Source organism: Ciconia boyciana, chromosome 18 (genome assembly GCF_034638445.1).
Source record: "Ciconia boyciana chromosome 18, ASM3463844v1, whole genome shotgun sequence".
Taxonomy (NCBI): domain Eukaryota; kingdom Metazoa; phylum Chordata; class Aves; order Ciconiiformes; family Ciconiidae; genus Ciconia; species Ciconia boyciana.
The window spans coordinates 1,924,965-1,941,585 of NC_132951.1; the positions used below are offsets into that span (position 1 = coordinate 1,924,965).

The 16,621-nt window shown below is 44.0% G+C and overlaps 1 protein-coding gene across 1 annotated transcript in view; it reads right to left on the reverse strand.

Annotated features, from left to right (window-relative positions):
• CRB2 (crumbs cell polarity complex component 2) overlaps positions 1-16,621 on the reverse strand; it is a 51,105-nt gene that overhangs the window by 4,592 nt on the left and 29,892 nt on the right. Inside the window, exons 8-13 of the mRNA XM_072882880.1 lie at positions 9,334-10,281; positions 7,937-8,493; positions 6,907-7,072; positions 5,162-6,029; positions 3,389-3,505; positions 2,795-2,921 (exon numbers count right to left, since the gene is read on the reverse strand). Coding sequence (XP_072738981.1) covers positions 2,795-2,921; positions 3,389-3,505; positions 5,162-6,029; positions 6,907-7,072; positions 7,937-8,493; positions 9,334-10,281 — 2,783 coding nt within the window. The remainder of the gene's footprint in view (positions 1-2,794; positions 2,922-3,388; positions 3,506-5,161; positions 6,030-6,906; positions 7,073-7,936; positions 8,494-9,333; positions 10,282-16,621) is intronic.

Consider the following 16,621-nt stretch of genomic DNA (forward strand, 5'->3'; position numbering starts at 1 on the left):
TAACACCTCCTGAATTTTTCTTTCCAATTCAAAACTAGTGACGTTCATCAATGACACTCTTTCGCTGGCAGCTTTGGCAAAGCTGATTGCAACAGGGCAGAGTTATAAACAGAGATTCACTTATGGAACAGTTAATACCATTACAATAATTCATGCAGGGCACATGGACAGAATTATCACAAGGAAGAAAATAGAGGATTTACTGAGCCGGGCAGCTAACCGGCATGGAGACTGCAAAACTAAATGCAGACAATTTATGGGACCAATCCTGGAGCTATAACATTGCTACAAAGAAAGCTGTCCCGTGCACACCACTTGCTAATGAAGATCATGCACAGCTGTTTGCTACGGTTAGAACAGCAGCAGTGAAGAGTCTGAGCAACTCTTTGGACATTTTTAGATGAGGTGAAACTGTCCAAATAATATCACACGCTCCCTATTCTCCTCTTTGCTTATGGTTTTTCACAGCAGGACAGCCCCTTAAGGTTTAAATGCCAGTACATTCAGCATCCACAGTGGAATGTACTGGGGGCCTCCTTACCAATAGGGGCCTCCTTACCAATATCAGACTAAAATACATAGGTGTCACTTGGAAAGATCTAATCAACATTGCAAAAAATATTTAAAACTGAAGAGTTAATGCAGAGTAATGTGAATTTTCAGTAACCCCAGAAAATTTCCCCGAGGAGGGGAACGATACTAAAAAAAAGTTCAATGATGCCTCTGATGGCAAGGTAGAGAATTTATTCAGCTATTAAACTACCCATCGCAACAAGATTATATGCAGACTTGTGTTTCAGCGCTTCCTTGAAGATCTTGGGACAGGGAGGTGTAGTAAGTTTCAGGCTTAACAGTTAACAAATCTCAAAGCCAGTGGAAAGACTAGGATACAAAACCAAGAACTGACATACCTTGCAGGAACTTTATGAAATCCTAGGGCAAAAGATTTAAAATCATTTAAATAGTGAATTTATGGTGACTACTAGATCCATTGAATTCGTAGCTCAAAACTTTTAAGTTACGAAGGTACATACTTTAATGTCCACACTGTATAAAAATGCTATGGAACAGACTTGAAGACAACTTGCAGCAGGAAGGGGAGGATGTTAAAAAGGTCAGGACATGGGTGGGAGATGGAGACAGTAAAAGGTCCAAGTACTGAGGAGGGAAATGTAGCCGAATGAGTATTCTTTAGATTCTGGTGGAATTAAGGATACTATGGAACACAGCAACAAAGAATTTAAAAAATCGTGGAATTTTTGTCATTAAAGAAAGCTTTGAAATTACAATAAGCCTAAAAATAAGAAATATTTCTTACTGCTAAAACCAGTATCTGCCACCTTACAGATAAAAACAAAAGAATTCAAGCTTGATTGGCTTAGACTGTGTGGCATCCAAAAGCTGTAAACAATGTCACAAAGCAATGCAGCACAGAAGGAATATTCACAGAGTACCTGGAAGTCCTTCTGCCATTTTCAAATAACTGAAGTTCAAGTTGCTTCTCTGAGCCTGCCAAACCTCGAGCGGTGTGCTAGGGGTTAGTTCTAGTGTTGCACAGCATGCAGATTAGTCACACAGTACCAACACTACAGGAGTTTTTAGCAGTCCACCCCCCTGCCTCTCACACGCTCTTTAGTTGCTACTGTTGGTGGGCAGGAGAGAGAGCAAGAGAGCGCAGCTAACAGCCCTTCACTTCTACAACGATCATCAACAGCAAACACAGCCATACCTTGTCCTCCTCCCTGCCCCCCACCACAGGCACTGGCCTTTTAAGAGGGAAAAGAGAGACAGTTCTGCAAAAAGTAAAGGGGATGATGAAAATGAATACAAGGAATCTACAAGAAATGTCCTGGGACAGAGGAGAGAGATGCCTGAGGAGTCTATGCATGCAAACTGGAAGTGTCAGGAGCAACCTCGTGGCACGTGCATTACAGAACCCTTAGTAACAGCAACAGCAGCAAACCCCACCTCGGCGCACAGCCTTTTCCATGCAGTGTGGGTTAGTACATTCCCAGGTTACCAGACAAGCTACCTGTCCATGCAATAGCTTTACAGAGAAAAAGCAAGTGTGCGATTTAACAGCTTCCACACAGGAAGGATTTCAGCCTCCAACAGCGATGCTTTGCTTATGCAGAAAAGGAAAAGCATTGCTGAGACCGCCCATCCACCAGGCCCATCCGGTCAGAAGCAGACTTGGCAGACAAAGGATGCTACTTTTTTACTTGTACTTGAATCACTGTTAGCTTGACTTCATCTGACTTCCCTTCTCCAAACACATCCATTTCTACCCGGATGATCTTTGGAGAGGGAAGGTGCTTTGTAACTGTCTCATCCAAGATAAAATGCCAGCTGAAATTCCATTTGCCAGGAAACTGTGGGGGAGATATAAGTAATATCTCCTTTCTACAGGTCCAACTGCAGTAGTTTTATTACTGTCCAAGGAGTCGAAAAATCTAAGGAAAGTTGCAGAGACAGCCCTGAAAAACCATATGGCAGCCCATGCAGATACTGAAAAGATTTCCTGCAGTTGGTTATATGCTGGAGACTAACATGCAACAGCACTGCAAAGAAAAAATAATTTCCCACTTCAGGTTTCTTTGGTACCAGCTGGTTTCCTAAGTGTGCTTACCAGTGTGCTTTAGCCAAGACACATGCAGGGGACCGTGCAACACACAGGCAGTCTCACTAATACCCCTGTACCCAAGGACTCTGCTGAGCCTACTTCTGCTGCTCCTCACAACGCACAGGTTGGAAGAATAGCCAGGAGCTTCCACGAGCGAAGGGAAGTGCTTACATTAATGTCACAGCGCTCTCCTGTGTAGCTGGCACTGCACAAACACTCGTATTTGTTCTCAGAGTCTTGACATGTACCTCCATTCTGGCAAGGGTTTGGATCACACTCGTTTATATTAATTTGACAACTGGAAAGGAAAAGTGTATTAGAATTACATTAAATTTCTCACCTGTGTTCTTGTGCCATAGAACACAAGATCATACAAAAGCCTCATTTATTTGAAAAGTTCCTGTTGCATCTTTTCCAGGTGCTTTCTCCAGGGTCCAACAACACGAAAGTTTTACCCATTCATACCAACCCTCCCTTTGTCATTTCTGTACGATTGAAGCCAGTATGGGTCTCTAGCACAGTTAATGAATTCTCATGAGGCCCAGAACTACTTGGAAGCAGTTCACGCTGCAAAAATTGGTATTGTCAGCAGGATCATTATCAAGCCTGCCTCTTCTAAAAATAACAGCTAGTTTACAGTTTTGGAGCAGTTGTTTGAATGGCAAAAGAATATACAAGAGGATGATTTGAACCTGCTCAGCTATCCCACTGATGTAAGAATCAGAGCACTAGCTCCTCTGCAGGCATCAGAAAACAAGCACTTACTTCCTTCCAGTGAAACCTGGCTTGCAAGTGCAGTTGGCTCCCCAGCTCTCGCTGATGCACTTGCCACCGTTCAGACAGGTGAAGTTCTTGCCACATTGCTCAGGTGGGAACGGCCATCTGGGAAAAGCAAGAGACAGCTTTAAAGCAATCAGTTTTTGGGGAAGGTGGAAGTGTACTCAGGCTCAGTGGAGACTGGGCTGGCGAGGGTCATAAACACAGTCATTGGTATTTCTAGGAAGTAGTTTGGCACAAGTGGAGAAGGGAACAGTCTCAGAAATCACCCATAATATCAGAGTATTACTTTGAGCAAGCCCAGAGAATATGCAGGAGCTGTACCAGTACTAGGACTTTTTTCACATAGTTGCCTATTCTTGCTGATGAAAATATAAACAGAGAGAGGATGCTGTTGGAATACCGAACTGCAGCACAGCTAGGCCACAAAAAGGATAATGCAAGTACTAGGTAACTGTTTACACCAGCGTGAAGTAAGAACAACAGGAAATTGGACCGGGGTAGATTAGATAACTGAAGCTCAGCCACGTTAAGTATTTATCTCAGTGTTCAATCTGAACAGGCACAAGTAGATGGAAGTCTAAGTAACATGTTGATTCCTACTTACTTTACTGATAGGAGATGTACCTTTGTGACTAAAATATGCTGGATTTTTTCCAAACTAATACAAATGCTATAAATATAGACCTTATCAAAAAACCTCATCCCTCCTCCTGACTCCATACCAATTTCCCATCAAATTTTACATGAGCTCCATGGAGGGATCACAAAATGCACACTGCTAAGCAGTACAGGCAGTAAGGTGACAGGTGAAGAAACTTTTTTCTCCCAGTACACAGTCGATAAGGAGCAGGATACTCAAAGAGACATTTTTTTAACCAATACACAGAAAAAATGCCCTTAGTCTTAGGACCAATGACACAAAATACAACCAAGCCCTTGGTTGAAGGAATGCTGTTAATCAGTCTAGGAGCACATACATATTTTTATCTATAATTTTATAGGAAAATACTTGTCAGGGTAAGGCTTGTTTTTGCAGAAGTAGTAGTAATGGGCACCTTCATTAGCACTGGCAGCTTTCTGCTCACAGGCAGGCCAAGTATCACTTGAAAGTTGGCTGTGTACCACTAGTAACAAAAATAACTGCAGTTAGGAGCTCCTGCTACAGGTAATCTCTATAAACCCAGTGTCAAAGGTTTATAAAAAACAGCATTCTCAGCAGAGATTAGATTGTCCCTCTTCTGCACTCTGCCCAGGAACACATCCTCACCGGGACCATTTCTATCACTCCAGGACATTCAGTCCACCTGAAACTTTAGAACATGGCCTGCTCCATCCTCCACGGGCTGGGAGGTTCCTTTCATTTCGGAAGCAGGCCAGCGGGGTTTTTTTGTTTGTTCTGTTTTGTTTTAAATCAATATAGGAATATACCAGAGGGGAGTCAAAGCCTGGAGAAGATGCATTTCTTAGGGAATGCAAGAGGGAAGTGACAACGGGCTGCAGAACTTGCACTTTAAACAGCTCTGAAATGTAGCATGGGGATAACCCACATGAAAAGGAAGGATCCTTATCCTGTATAAGGCTGAGCACCTGTCAGTGAGGATTTGGACCTGGACAACACCTCCCAACTCACAGCAGAGCTTAGGTGCTTTACCTACCAGATACTTGCACTGAAAAATTTTCCCAAACTGTCCCAAAGCAAAAGTCCAATTTATCTGGGGGCTCCTCTGACCTCTGCATCAAATCAACCAAGGCACTTACTCGCAGCGAGGTCCCGAATAGTGAGGAGGGCACTTGCAGGAGTAGCCATACACCCCATCAATGCAGGTGGCTCCATTTAGGCACTGGTGCCGCACACAGTCATCGACGTTGATGTCACACTTCTTCCCAATGTACCCCCGGAAGCATTCACACTGAAAATCTGCTACTGCATCAACACAGTCCCCATGAACACATGGGCTTGACTGGCAGTCATCAATGTTAGACTCACACAGCAGCCCCTCCCAGCCAGCACTGCAGGCACAGCTGAAGGAATTGAACAAGTCCTCGCAGGTGCCAGCATTGAGGCAAGGGTTAGAAATGCAAACATCAGCCCCGGTGCAGCCCAGCTGGATGGACCTTCTGCTGGACTGCTGGAACTGCTCTGGCTGGGGGTACGAGAGATGGGCAGTGAACGGCAGGTAGATCCCCCCTATCTTCACTTGTCCTAGGCAGCCAGTGAAATTTTCAGCTACAACAATCAGTGCATTGTTCTTCAGGAAGTCCAAGTTCCCAGCATTTCCCTGCAGAGTCACATTAACAGACCCATCCAAACGAACCAGCCATCTGGAAGAAAGCGCAGATGGCTCTTCCATAGACACAGAGATGGTATGCCAGGCACCGTCCGTGACAGACTTCTGACTCAGGAAGGTGACGCCTTCGATGCTATTCCCACTCCTGATGTCAACAAGCAGGGAGGAGTTCTTAATGGCTATCTGGAGGGAATCCACTTCTTCCACAGCCCGAAGCAAAACAGCATCTTCATCCCTGGTTCTGAAATCCACGTGGAGGCTGCTCAGAGTTCTAGTCACTGATGTATTGGTGGTAAATTCAATGGCAGCATAACTATTAAATGTTGCATTAGCCAGACCTATAAATAAAGGGGTAGAGCATGAAGGATTTGAAAGACAGTTGGTGTCACATTTGAGACAGACCAATGGCAAACTCCTGGCAGGTTCTCTCCCTTAAGAATCATGTAAGCTTAGTGTGAGTAAGATTACAGGCCTAGCTGCTGGCATCCTTAAAGCTCTTCCTGCTTACAATTTACCTCTAATAATATCATCCAGCTCTTGTGTAGCAATTTTTACTCAATCAGTCTCACAGCACTGCACAAAAATACAACTATTCCCCTTTTACTGCTAGAAAAACTAGAACGTAAGTCAGGAAAGTAATAATACATCCAAAGCTGCTGAGGTGGCCAGTGGCAGAGCTGGGAACACACCAACATCCTGAGTTCCAGGACACATTCTAGCCACTAGACAACACTCCCTCCACATCAGGGCATCCTTAGCTAACTAAATGATTAAGCTAAACTATTCTTCTTTCTCCATGGTTCTGTCTTAGGAGAAAACTGAGACATTTGCATTTGCAATACTTAATTGGGTCCTACTTGGTGAAATAACCTGAGACTCTAGAAATGGCTGAACATTACAGAGAGCAGGACAGTCCCTGCACTGCAATGATAATAAAGTAGGCAATGACTCCACAAAAGCAGGCAGGTTCCTCCCTGATCAAGTCAACGTAACAGAAGAAAACACCTCTGAGTACCATATCTTTGCTCTATCAGAACCTGGTGGTAAATCCATAAAGTGCATGCTGCCTGCAAGAATGGGTACCTGGGCATCATTCTCGGTTTCCTTTTTGCAGCATGTGTTCATATTTATTGCAACAGCACAAACTAAGAATACTGCTTATGAACAGCGAACATTAAGGATTTTACCAACACATAAGCGGGGAACAGTACTTACACACATATCCTGCTACAACATCTATACAGGTGGTAGCTTCAGGACATGGGTCACTTTCACACCAGACTCTCTCTTCACAAAATTTGCCAGTGAAATTTGCTGGACAGCTGCAATGGAAATCATTCCAAGTGACAATGCATCTGCCACCATTCTGACATGGTTCAGACTGAAAAACAAAATAGCAGAATTCAGGAGCAGCGTAATTCATCTTTGGATCTCAGAGAATTTGGTAGAAGGAAATGTGACAACAAAGATTAGTACGAGCAGCGCTTGAATCAAGAAAGAAGGGTAATTAAAATAGTGACTCAACAGCAGTGAAGGAAGCACAAGGGTCTCTGTACAAGAAATTCCTGAGACCCTGCCTCTCCCTGTGCGCACTGCTGATCAACATAAACTCCTGAGGCAGAGCTCCCTCAATTTGGAAAAGAACAAAGCACAAAAGCAAAGGTGAGGAACAGATGAAACAAGCTGCAATGCTCTGGAAAACCTCACAAAGTTCTGTCACTAGAAGGACACACCTAATACCAGAGGAGTGACAATACCAAGAAGGGCAAAATTAGGGAGTATGGCCTCCCCATCTTCACGTGTGGCATAAAGGAGAGACAGCTTCTGATCTAAAGGCACCATGGAGACAGTTCCTTGAACTGTTGTTGCTGAAGCAACAAATTCCTGGGGGACAAAGTTGTTGTGCAACTGAAACAGGACGAAGGGAGCAGCTGGAAAGGTTACTGGTTAGAGAGTGGAGTCTGGAATGCGTGTGTGGGCTCAGCAAAATGGAGGTGGGCAGCACAAGAGCCAGGCTGCCCAAGTTCTACATATTACAAAAACTACAGGGGAGCTAGAGAAAACTTAGTGCTTAAATTGTACGTAGTATATTGAGTGACATAGGAGCATATGGAACCACGTGTCCTTCAATACTTAAAAAAAATGTTCTAATCTTCCTGATATCAGCAACAGTCAAACTCTTCTGTAATCACAGAACTATAATAAACAACTGCACACATGTAGAGACAAACGAGAGACATCATACCTTGCAGGTGTTATCAGAGATGCAACCATTCACAAGATTACCATTTTGAGTCCTATTGAGTTCCTGTGGCAGACTGTAGTTCTCAACGCGAAAAAACTGTATTTGGTGGCTGTTCAGTTGGATGTCTTGCAAACAGCCTTTAAAATAGCCTCCCCACATTTCAACGCTGTCTGGGTTAGGATGTCCACCGATATACACTTCATAACCAGCTAAAAGAGGTCTTGCTACAAGCTGTCCTAGCTCCAGATATGTGTCTGATTGGTGAGCACCAACAATTCCTCCTTGGAAAGACAGAGCTACCAAATGTCTTCTCCCATCAACTAAATTTTCTGGAAACGTCACAGTATCTGTAGATAACATCTCTATCTTCAACTTGCCGTTCTTCAGGTATATGGTGAGGCAGGGGTCAGTTTCATTGCTGATTTGCAATAGCAAACCGTTAGGTTTCCGACTACGAATGAAAAAGGAGATGTTGAAGTTTGCACCAAGGCTATCAGAAAGGGTGAAAGAGGCAAAGCTGGTGGAATTCTCTAGGCCAAATGTTGCTGCTGGGCGCTCTGGAAAAGAAAAGAAACACACATCAGCTCAGTGACAAGGGGAACTGCAGCTGGCACAGGGATATTCTAAGCTGCAACTCCTCATGAATGGGGCAAGACCTTTCTTCCCAACATTTTCAACATGCATCAGGGTAATTATCTCTCTCCCCACACAGGTCTGTGAAATTAAGAAGTAGGTCCATGCTTTCTCTGGAGGGCGTGAATTCAAGCACCCAAGTAGCAGAAGAGGGAAAAACAGGTCTAGCAGAGACCTTGCCACCTAGCAGATTTACTCGAGGACTTTTAAGCTACAAAGTTGCTTTTAAAATTTGTAAATTTGGGGGGTAACAGCAGAACAACTTTGTACTTCCCATGTTTAGGGCTCAGGAGTGAAACAGAAAACTGGAAAAATATATTAATATGAGCCTTGCAGGAATGAAAAAATGCAAGTAGATATGATTTTAAATAAAAATTGTCAAAGAGCTTCCTTCAACACTTTGTGTTTTATCTATAAAGCAATACATTCCTGTTCATCCTTAACTCAGAAGCTCAAGATCAACTTTTCACAGTAACGCAACTTCCCTGCCCTCCTGCAGTCACATAGATCTGATACAAAGATGAAGTCAGAGCCTCTGGCTCAACAAGAAATAATATCTGCACCACAAAACCGACAATCAGTCCTGCAGGAACAGGTGACAGGAAAGAGATCAGTGAGAATTTTATTTACAGAGGGTTTTGCTTTAGTATTCTCACTGGTCAAGTAGAAAATACTGCTTCCAGAGCTAGCATCAATGCTTCTCTAGTATCTTTGAAGCACCGACTGACAGAGGAGCTGGCAGATGTAAATCACGTGGCACTTACCGTATGAGCAAGCTGGGCCTCCGTAAGGCCTAGAACAGTCACACCTGAAGGTTACCCAAAGGTCCACACACAGCCCGCCATGAAAGCAGGGCTGGGAGAGGCACCACTCTGTCCGGTCGCAGCCCTGCTTCACTGCGGAGGACTCACCCACAGGCAGATCCACCGGGAGCACAGCTTCAGCATCTACCTGAAAGTCTTCCAGGCAGCCAACAAAGCCTTGCTGGCTCTGTGTGTTGTTGGCCATTGGATCCTCAGCACCTCCAATGTACATGTTCAGAAAGGCATGCAGGATCAAAGCAGTGCCATGTGGGACAGGAGAGCTCTGCAGGCAGACACCTGCATCACAAGAGTCATGCCAGAGCTTTAGCTGCACAGTGCTGTGCAGAACAACTTCAACTTTATGCCACTGGCCATCATCAACTCTCAGCCCCTCCAGGAGCAGCAGGTACTCAACATCCTCCCTCTTCAGTCCTGCATGCAGAATGCCATCAAAGAGCTCCAGGAACAAGTATTCAGCTTCATGGCCTCGGTAAAAAAGGATAGCGCTGGGCAAGGTGGTTCGGAACCGGAGGGACACGCTGGCAAGCTGATCTCCTGCTACGTCCCTCCTGCTCTGATTGTTCATGGGCAGCTCAATGAGGAGATACCCTCTGGAAGCAAAGGAAAACGTTGTTGGTGTTGAGCATGTGGCATCATAGAAACCAGGCTGGCACTGGCACAGGTGGCCGTGGCTCTCAGCTTGGTAAGTTGGGATGCACAAGGCCTCATTTTGGCAGTCGTGCGTCTGGCACCCAGTGAGCTTGACAGAGCAGTTCTTCCCTCCCCATATAATGCCATCCTGGCTAGGGGCACAGTGGCAGGTATAGTCAGCAATGCCATCCTCACAGACAGCTCCATTCTTGCAGGGACCCTCCTCACACTCATTGATGTTAACAGCACATTCCACACCTGCGAAAGAGATTTAGAAATGGGATCTCACTGCAGGGGATTGCGACTCCCTTCCCCAGAGCAAGCCTGCTAGGCACAGGCCGCCCTCCCCAGCACTGCCGCTCTCTAAGCCATTCTCTTCAGGAAACCACCAAAAAACCAAGGGTTGCCAGCAAGAAGCCCCACGCTCACTACTGAGTGGCCTACCACTAACATAAGAGCAAGAAAAACATACTTCTGTACTGTCCTCCCAGATGCTGCAAAGAAGGTGCTAATTATAGAGCTTCAGCCAGGCAGCCTACATCATCCAACAGACTCTACTGTCCTCTCCCAGACAATCTCAAACGCCACAGGTAATCAACACACAAGGAGAGCAAGCAGAGGATATTAAAGCACAGACAAGGATTTTATGCTTCTTTCATACATAGATTGGGTACGTTGAAACTCAAATTAAGTCTATAGAGCTGACTGCAGCATGTTCCAGGCACCGTTGCTGCAGACAGCATCAAAACGGATCACTAGCCCAGGAAGTTATCAGAAAGCCTTGGTTAAGAAAATTCAAATTCCCAGACAACCCTGCAGTTGTAAAACACTCACGAAACGCAATTCATTACCAAACAACAAACAAAACATGCTCCACAGGCACTTTGCCATACTTGCACTAAGCTGACTTCAGTTCTGTCCAGCCCTGCAGAAGTGAACTGGGTAAAAAGTACTGCATTGCAGCTGTCTCCACGAGGCACATGTATCCCAACAGGGCTCAAGTAAATTACAAGACATTACACTCAAATCTGGTTAATGAAAATCTGCTGTCATTTTCCTGAGCATCTCCAGACTGACAGAAGAGCCCTTCTGAACCAGTTCACTTTATCTAGCCTGTAACACTGGTTTTCACTAATCTTCAAAGACAGTCACACAGATAAACCAAGCACGGATTATCCCAATCTAATAGCATTACACGCCGAATCTAGCTAGCAAGCACAACGCGGACAGCAGAAAGAAAAAGAAGGAATTCACACACAAAGGAGGGGAATCAAAACACAAAAGACATTTGTAAAGAAAAGCCACTAGACAGAATGTGCATGTCAAAGAGATTAGAGAGTTGCCTGAGGGAAAGAGATGAGGGGAGATGGGGCATTAGGAGCACTGGAGCTGGACTTGATGTGTGATAAAAAAAAAACTTAGCAAAGATACAGGCTTCTTGAATATATGCGTTGATGGTTTGTCCCCTTTCATGCCCCAGCAATGCCTCACAGGCAGTCTTGCACAAACTTCTGGTACCCTGCTGTCTAACCAAGTTGCTTTACTCTTTTCAGACCCAGTGTTTAGTTGCTGTTACCAGTGCTATCTCTGCAGATAGGCGAAGACCCAACACCAGCTTCCAGCTCCAAAATGTCGGTTTGTGTCAGTGTAGGAACATAACACGTATGGAGCTCTGAGAAGCACTGAAAGAGAAATGGAAGGCTCTGGTAATTCTGCACTTTCCAGCTATGCTAGAGCTGTTCTGTAGGCAACATTACCTCAGGATTCCTCTAGGACATAGCTCTCTACTGACATAAACTAGAACTGCTCTGTGTAGTGCCTGTGGAAAAGCACTGAATTTGGCCAATAACGTCTGCCCTGAAGAAGAGCTTGGCTGATGGACAGATTCAGAGTTGCTAATACTACCTCAGCACAGCCTTTTTTCTCCAGCTATTAATGCCGGGCTTGCTCAGCACACAGAACCTGGGGTGTGATCTTAACTATAAAGGAAGCAGCAAGGATAGAATTAAGATTTCAGCACAAAGCTATGGCCACACTTGAAGGAAATGTGTTGGAATATATAGAATATAATGGACATCTCTGGGCCTGGAGAATCCCAGTCTGGGAGAAGACGGGAAGACTTCAACTGTAATTAAGTAAAATCAGTAGAGCAGTGGAACCATGTGGAGTGGGTTTTCTGAGTTATCAGTGGATTGGAGGGCTCTCAAAACTGTAAGAGGCAAGTTTGCAGCCAGATTTAAGGGGAGAGGCTGTTGAATGGCATCAGAAAGATAGGTTTGGTATAGTCACAAATCCTTGAGATGCTGCTCATTTCAGATCAGAGCTGTTGATATTTACCAGGGCAATGAGGAGAAGATAGCATTGGTTTGGATAACAAAAGGAGAGATGCCATGAATTTTTGCATTCCTGAGGAGGCTGGGAGGCAGGGTGGAGAGCCCCATTTTCCGTATGGCATCTCCTCCAGGCAGTGTGCTCTCTCCATTGAGCAGCAGCAGGAACACCTGCCTAGGCTGTTCCCCAGCCTCCCAGCTGACACCTGTGGGGTGACTGCTTCACACCAGGTGGCAAATTAGTCCCTACGGTGAGTGCACAACCCCAGGCTGGTGGCTAATTAAACACCAAGCTTTCCCATGGGACGCAGCTGGTTTGATTTCTCAGATTATTTGTTTGAAATGGGTGAAAAGAATAAGCTGACACTTCAGGTCTTTACACATGGTCTAACCCCACGGCTTACAAACAGGCAAAGGAAATGTTCAGCAGCAGAAAGAGAGGAGGGCAACTCTTTCTAGAGGAACCAAAACACACAAGCATCATCTTTATCGCTGTCATTGTTTCTGCCAGCAAACAGCCAGCCTTCACAGGACTAAAGCAGGAGAAGGAAAGGGCCTCTAAAGCAACACCCAATGTATTCTTGCCCTCCTAGAAGCCAGTGCAGTGCCAGATTTGAATTTGGAGCAGTTTTTGAAAACAAACTGGTAAGAGAGGAGACTGTGCAAGAGTTCTAAAAATCTGGCTAACAACACTTTTTTCCTGGAAGCCAATGTCACCCCTTGCTGAACAGTTACCCAGTGCTACAACACTAACTCCTTATATGCGTTACAGTGACCATACCCTTCATCGGCCAGCTGTCTTGCCCTCTCTCCTCCTCCATTATCACCAATGATTTTTGTCAACTCTGTTTGAACATCTCTGGTTTGTCAAATTCTTCAGTTACACCAAAACAAGGCAGAAGGAGGAGATTTCTGTTGCATATTGCTTCCTAGATGCTGATTTCAGTGTAGCAGAGGGGTCTGTAACTTTGGGCTTCAGCCTCAGATGACAGAGTGTAAATGAAGAAGGGGATGCCAGCAGAGTAAAGGAACTTTTCCCTACTTCAGAAAAAATATGATTTTTGCCATAGGCCATTACAGTATCCAGAAGTACAGATCATTTCCTGGATATCCATTATTCCAATCTTCTCCAAGACATGGACAGTTGTGTCTTTGCAAACCCACTGGAAAGTGGGTATTAAGAAGTTCAGAACTAATTTGTTTCTCTAAGAGAAGCTTAGGCATCCCTTTTCAGGTATATTAAAAAATAAAATAAAAGGGGGGGATGACTCCATTTGACAAAAACAAGTTACTCTCATGTAGTCTTTTCTGTTCCCTCTAAATTTCTTAGAGGCTCAAATGTTTACTATTATTTGAACTATCAATAGTAAGAGCAATGTTACCAATCTCATTCATTACATCATTAGGGACATTACAATGTTTCATGAGTTTCTTATCTAGTTAAAGACTAACAAACGCAAATCAGTGGAACTTGTTATCTGAAAATCAGACAAGTGTTATTTAAAAGGCTGCTATCTGGAGACAAGTATTTTCAAACATTCCAGTTAATTTAGCAGTGTTTAAGCTAACAGTCCTAAGCGAACAACCCAGAGGCGCTAGGTCAGAAACAGACACTCAGAAGTCGCTGAGCTTTAACAGCCTGCACTATTTTCAAATACAAATCTATTCACTAGATTCTAAAGTGTTACCGATGTGGTGAGAATAGTCTTGTTTCATAGATGCAAGTGTTATTAAAATCCATACAGCTCCCCATTCCTGAATGAAGGTAATGATTTACTGACTGCTATTAATAAGCAAAGATTCATTGTATACAGCGTAAGAATCATATACTTCAACAGATACATAATATGCTAAAAGAATAAGCACACATAAAGAGAGATTTTAAAATAATTTAGCTGTCATATACCAAGAAAACTTGAAGGCAAGGTCTATTCATGGGCCCAGTCTTGAAACATGCGAGTTCAGTGGGGCTTCCCGGCCAGCACTGGCTTGCCCTCTCCCCTACGACAGCTGAATTCCTAGCAACCCTTCCCTGGTGCATCGTAATTAGGGTTTGTATTATTATTATCAAAAGAAAAAAAGGAGGGGAGGGAGAGAGGGGGGAGAGAAAGAATTAGCCGCAACAAACAGGACCCCGACACAATTATATTTGCACAATTACTGCCATTTCCATGGCAACACACTGCTTTGACCTCTCTCCCACCGTGCACTACTACTCAAGGAGACGGTGGGGGAGGAGATGGAGAAGTGCATAGGCCAGCAAAGGGTCTGTCCTCCGAGTTAAAACAAAACCGACTTCTCAATAAAGGAGTTTTAAATCATTAAAAGAAAAAGGGAAATTGCAAAAACATCTGTAAAAAGCAAAACTAACGTTTCACAGAACTAACAGGGAGACAGCTGTGTGTTTACACAGTACACCTGAGTACAAAACAGGGACCCATGCCTTGGAACACCCCGGATTTGATTGCTGCACAGAGCAAGGCAGGATTGTAGCAAAGATGCACACAGAGCATGCCGACAGCTCTGCATTCATCTTGTGGCAACAAGGAAATTCCTTGCCCTAAAGTTTCCAAAACAAAACTTTAGGTCTCTTCAAAATAAAAACATTCTTCCCTTCTAGTCAATTCTTGTTCCTTCCCATGCCTCCAGCTACCACTAATCGCACAACCAGCTCCCTGCCCTGGGCAGGCACGCAAACATTCAGGACACATTGCAATTACTGTATAGATCTCATTACCTGCTAGCAGAAAAATTCCCTTCAGGATCACGCCAGTCAGCACAGATTTCATGGCCAACTCCTTGTGGACATTTGTGACAGTAAAGGGAAAAAAACTGGGGGGAAAGGGGGGGAGGAATGACAAAAAAGGCTGGACTGAAACAGCAGAATGTGTGTAAGCGCTCCCTGATGCCAGTCAGACAAAAAGGGATTGGAGATGAAACTAGCCAATATAGAAGAGACCTGCGCTGTAGTGAGATCTAATCCAGCCCTACTCTAAACCTCCCCAGCTGGCCTCTGTCAGTGCTGACATGAAGAATGCGTACTCACAGTGTATTCGCACTCAGTGCATTACAGTAATACCCTGCAGCATCCACAGCAGTAGCTCCAACAGTAAAAAGTCAACAGACAATCTCTTGCCCTTGCCGCCTCCCAGGTGAATCTGCCAAATTCCATGAATAAGGCCAAAATACGGATTTTTCTTTTCATAGGCTAAGCCAAAAAGCTGCATTTCCACCACTGTGTAATATCCAAACCACATGAATAAGGAGAGTTCCAAATGCGGAGTGCAACCTGGGCCCTGCTGTACATTCAATACTGACTTAATCAGGGACCAGCACTTCATGTAGTTCCCTTGCTCCATGTGCCCTGTTCTGTGCATATGTAAGCACGAGCATTTTCACTCTGCAATATCGACGAAGAAAAGTCTCTTTTAACTACCATGATCTGTTTCTACCATGATCTTTTAACTACCATGATCTGTTTCTCTGAAGTCAAACTGAATGGAAGGAAATTCCCTGCATTATGCTGACTGTACTGGTTCAAACATGGGACTGCAGAATCAAAACCCTCTCTTTCCTCATTAGCAACCTTATAAAATTAGCTGCTGCAATCGCATTTTTTTCTCTGTGGTTCTGATTTTTTTTTTTTTTTTAAATGTGGTTATTTTCATATTGTGAAGTTCCTGGAGGCAGAATTGTACTTTTGTGTTGTAAGGAACCCAGAGAAGGTTCTTATTTCTGTGAAGAAATGTTATCTGGGAGCTTTTCCCCAAACTTGGAGTCTCTATTAGTATCAATGTTAGGTCCAAGCAAACAAAAACTCCCACGTCAGAGTCTGGAATCTCTTTTAGCAGTATCACTTTAAGATATTAAATGAAAGCATTCCAGCAACTCTTGTAGCTATTTTACTTTCTTCATTTTACTCAATCCAAACATGCCAGTCAATTTACAGATATTTTAAGTGGGAGGGATATGGTGAGTGTTTGTTTGGAGTCAAAACTTCTGAGATAGTCACATCTGGGTCCTATGCATGCATAGACCTATTCTAGCACAGATTTTAAATACAATCTGTATTAGCTAGTATGACCCTGCTGTTATTGTTCAAGAGAAAACAAATGGGTAGCTTGTGCCCATTCAACCTCCTACTGCAACAATAAAGTATAACAACTGTGAAGACTGGAGAACGTTAAATCCCTTCAAAAAGATTATATTTTTATTTATACACACACACGTAAATATTTACATACACATACACACAGAGATTCTATCTG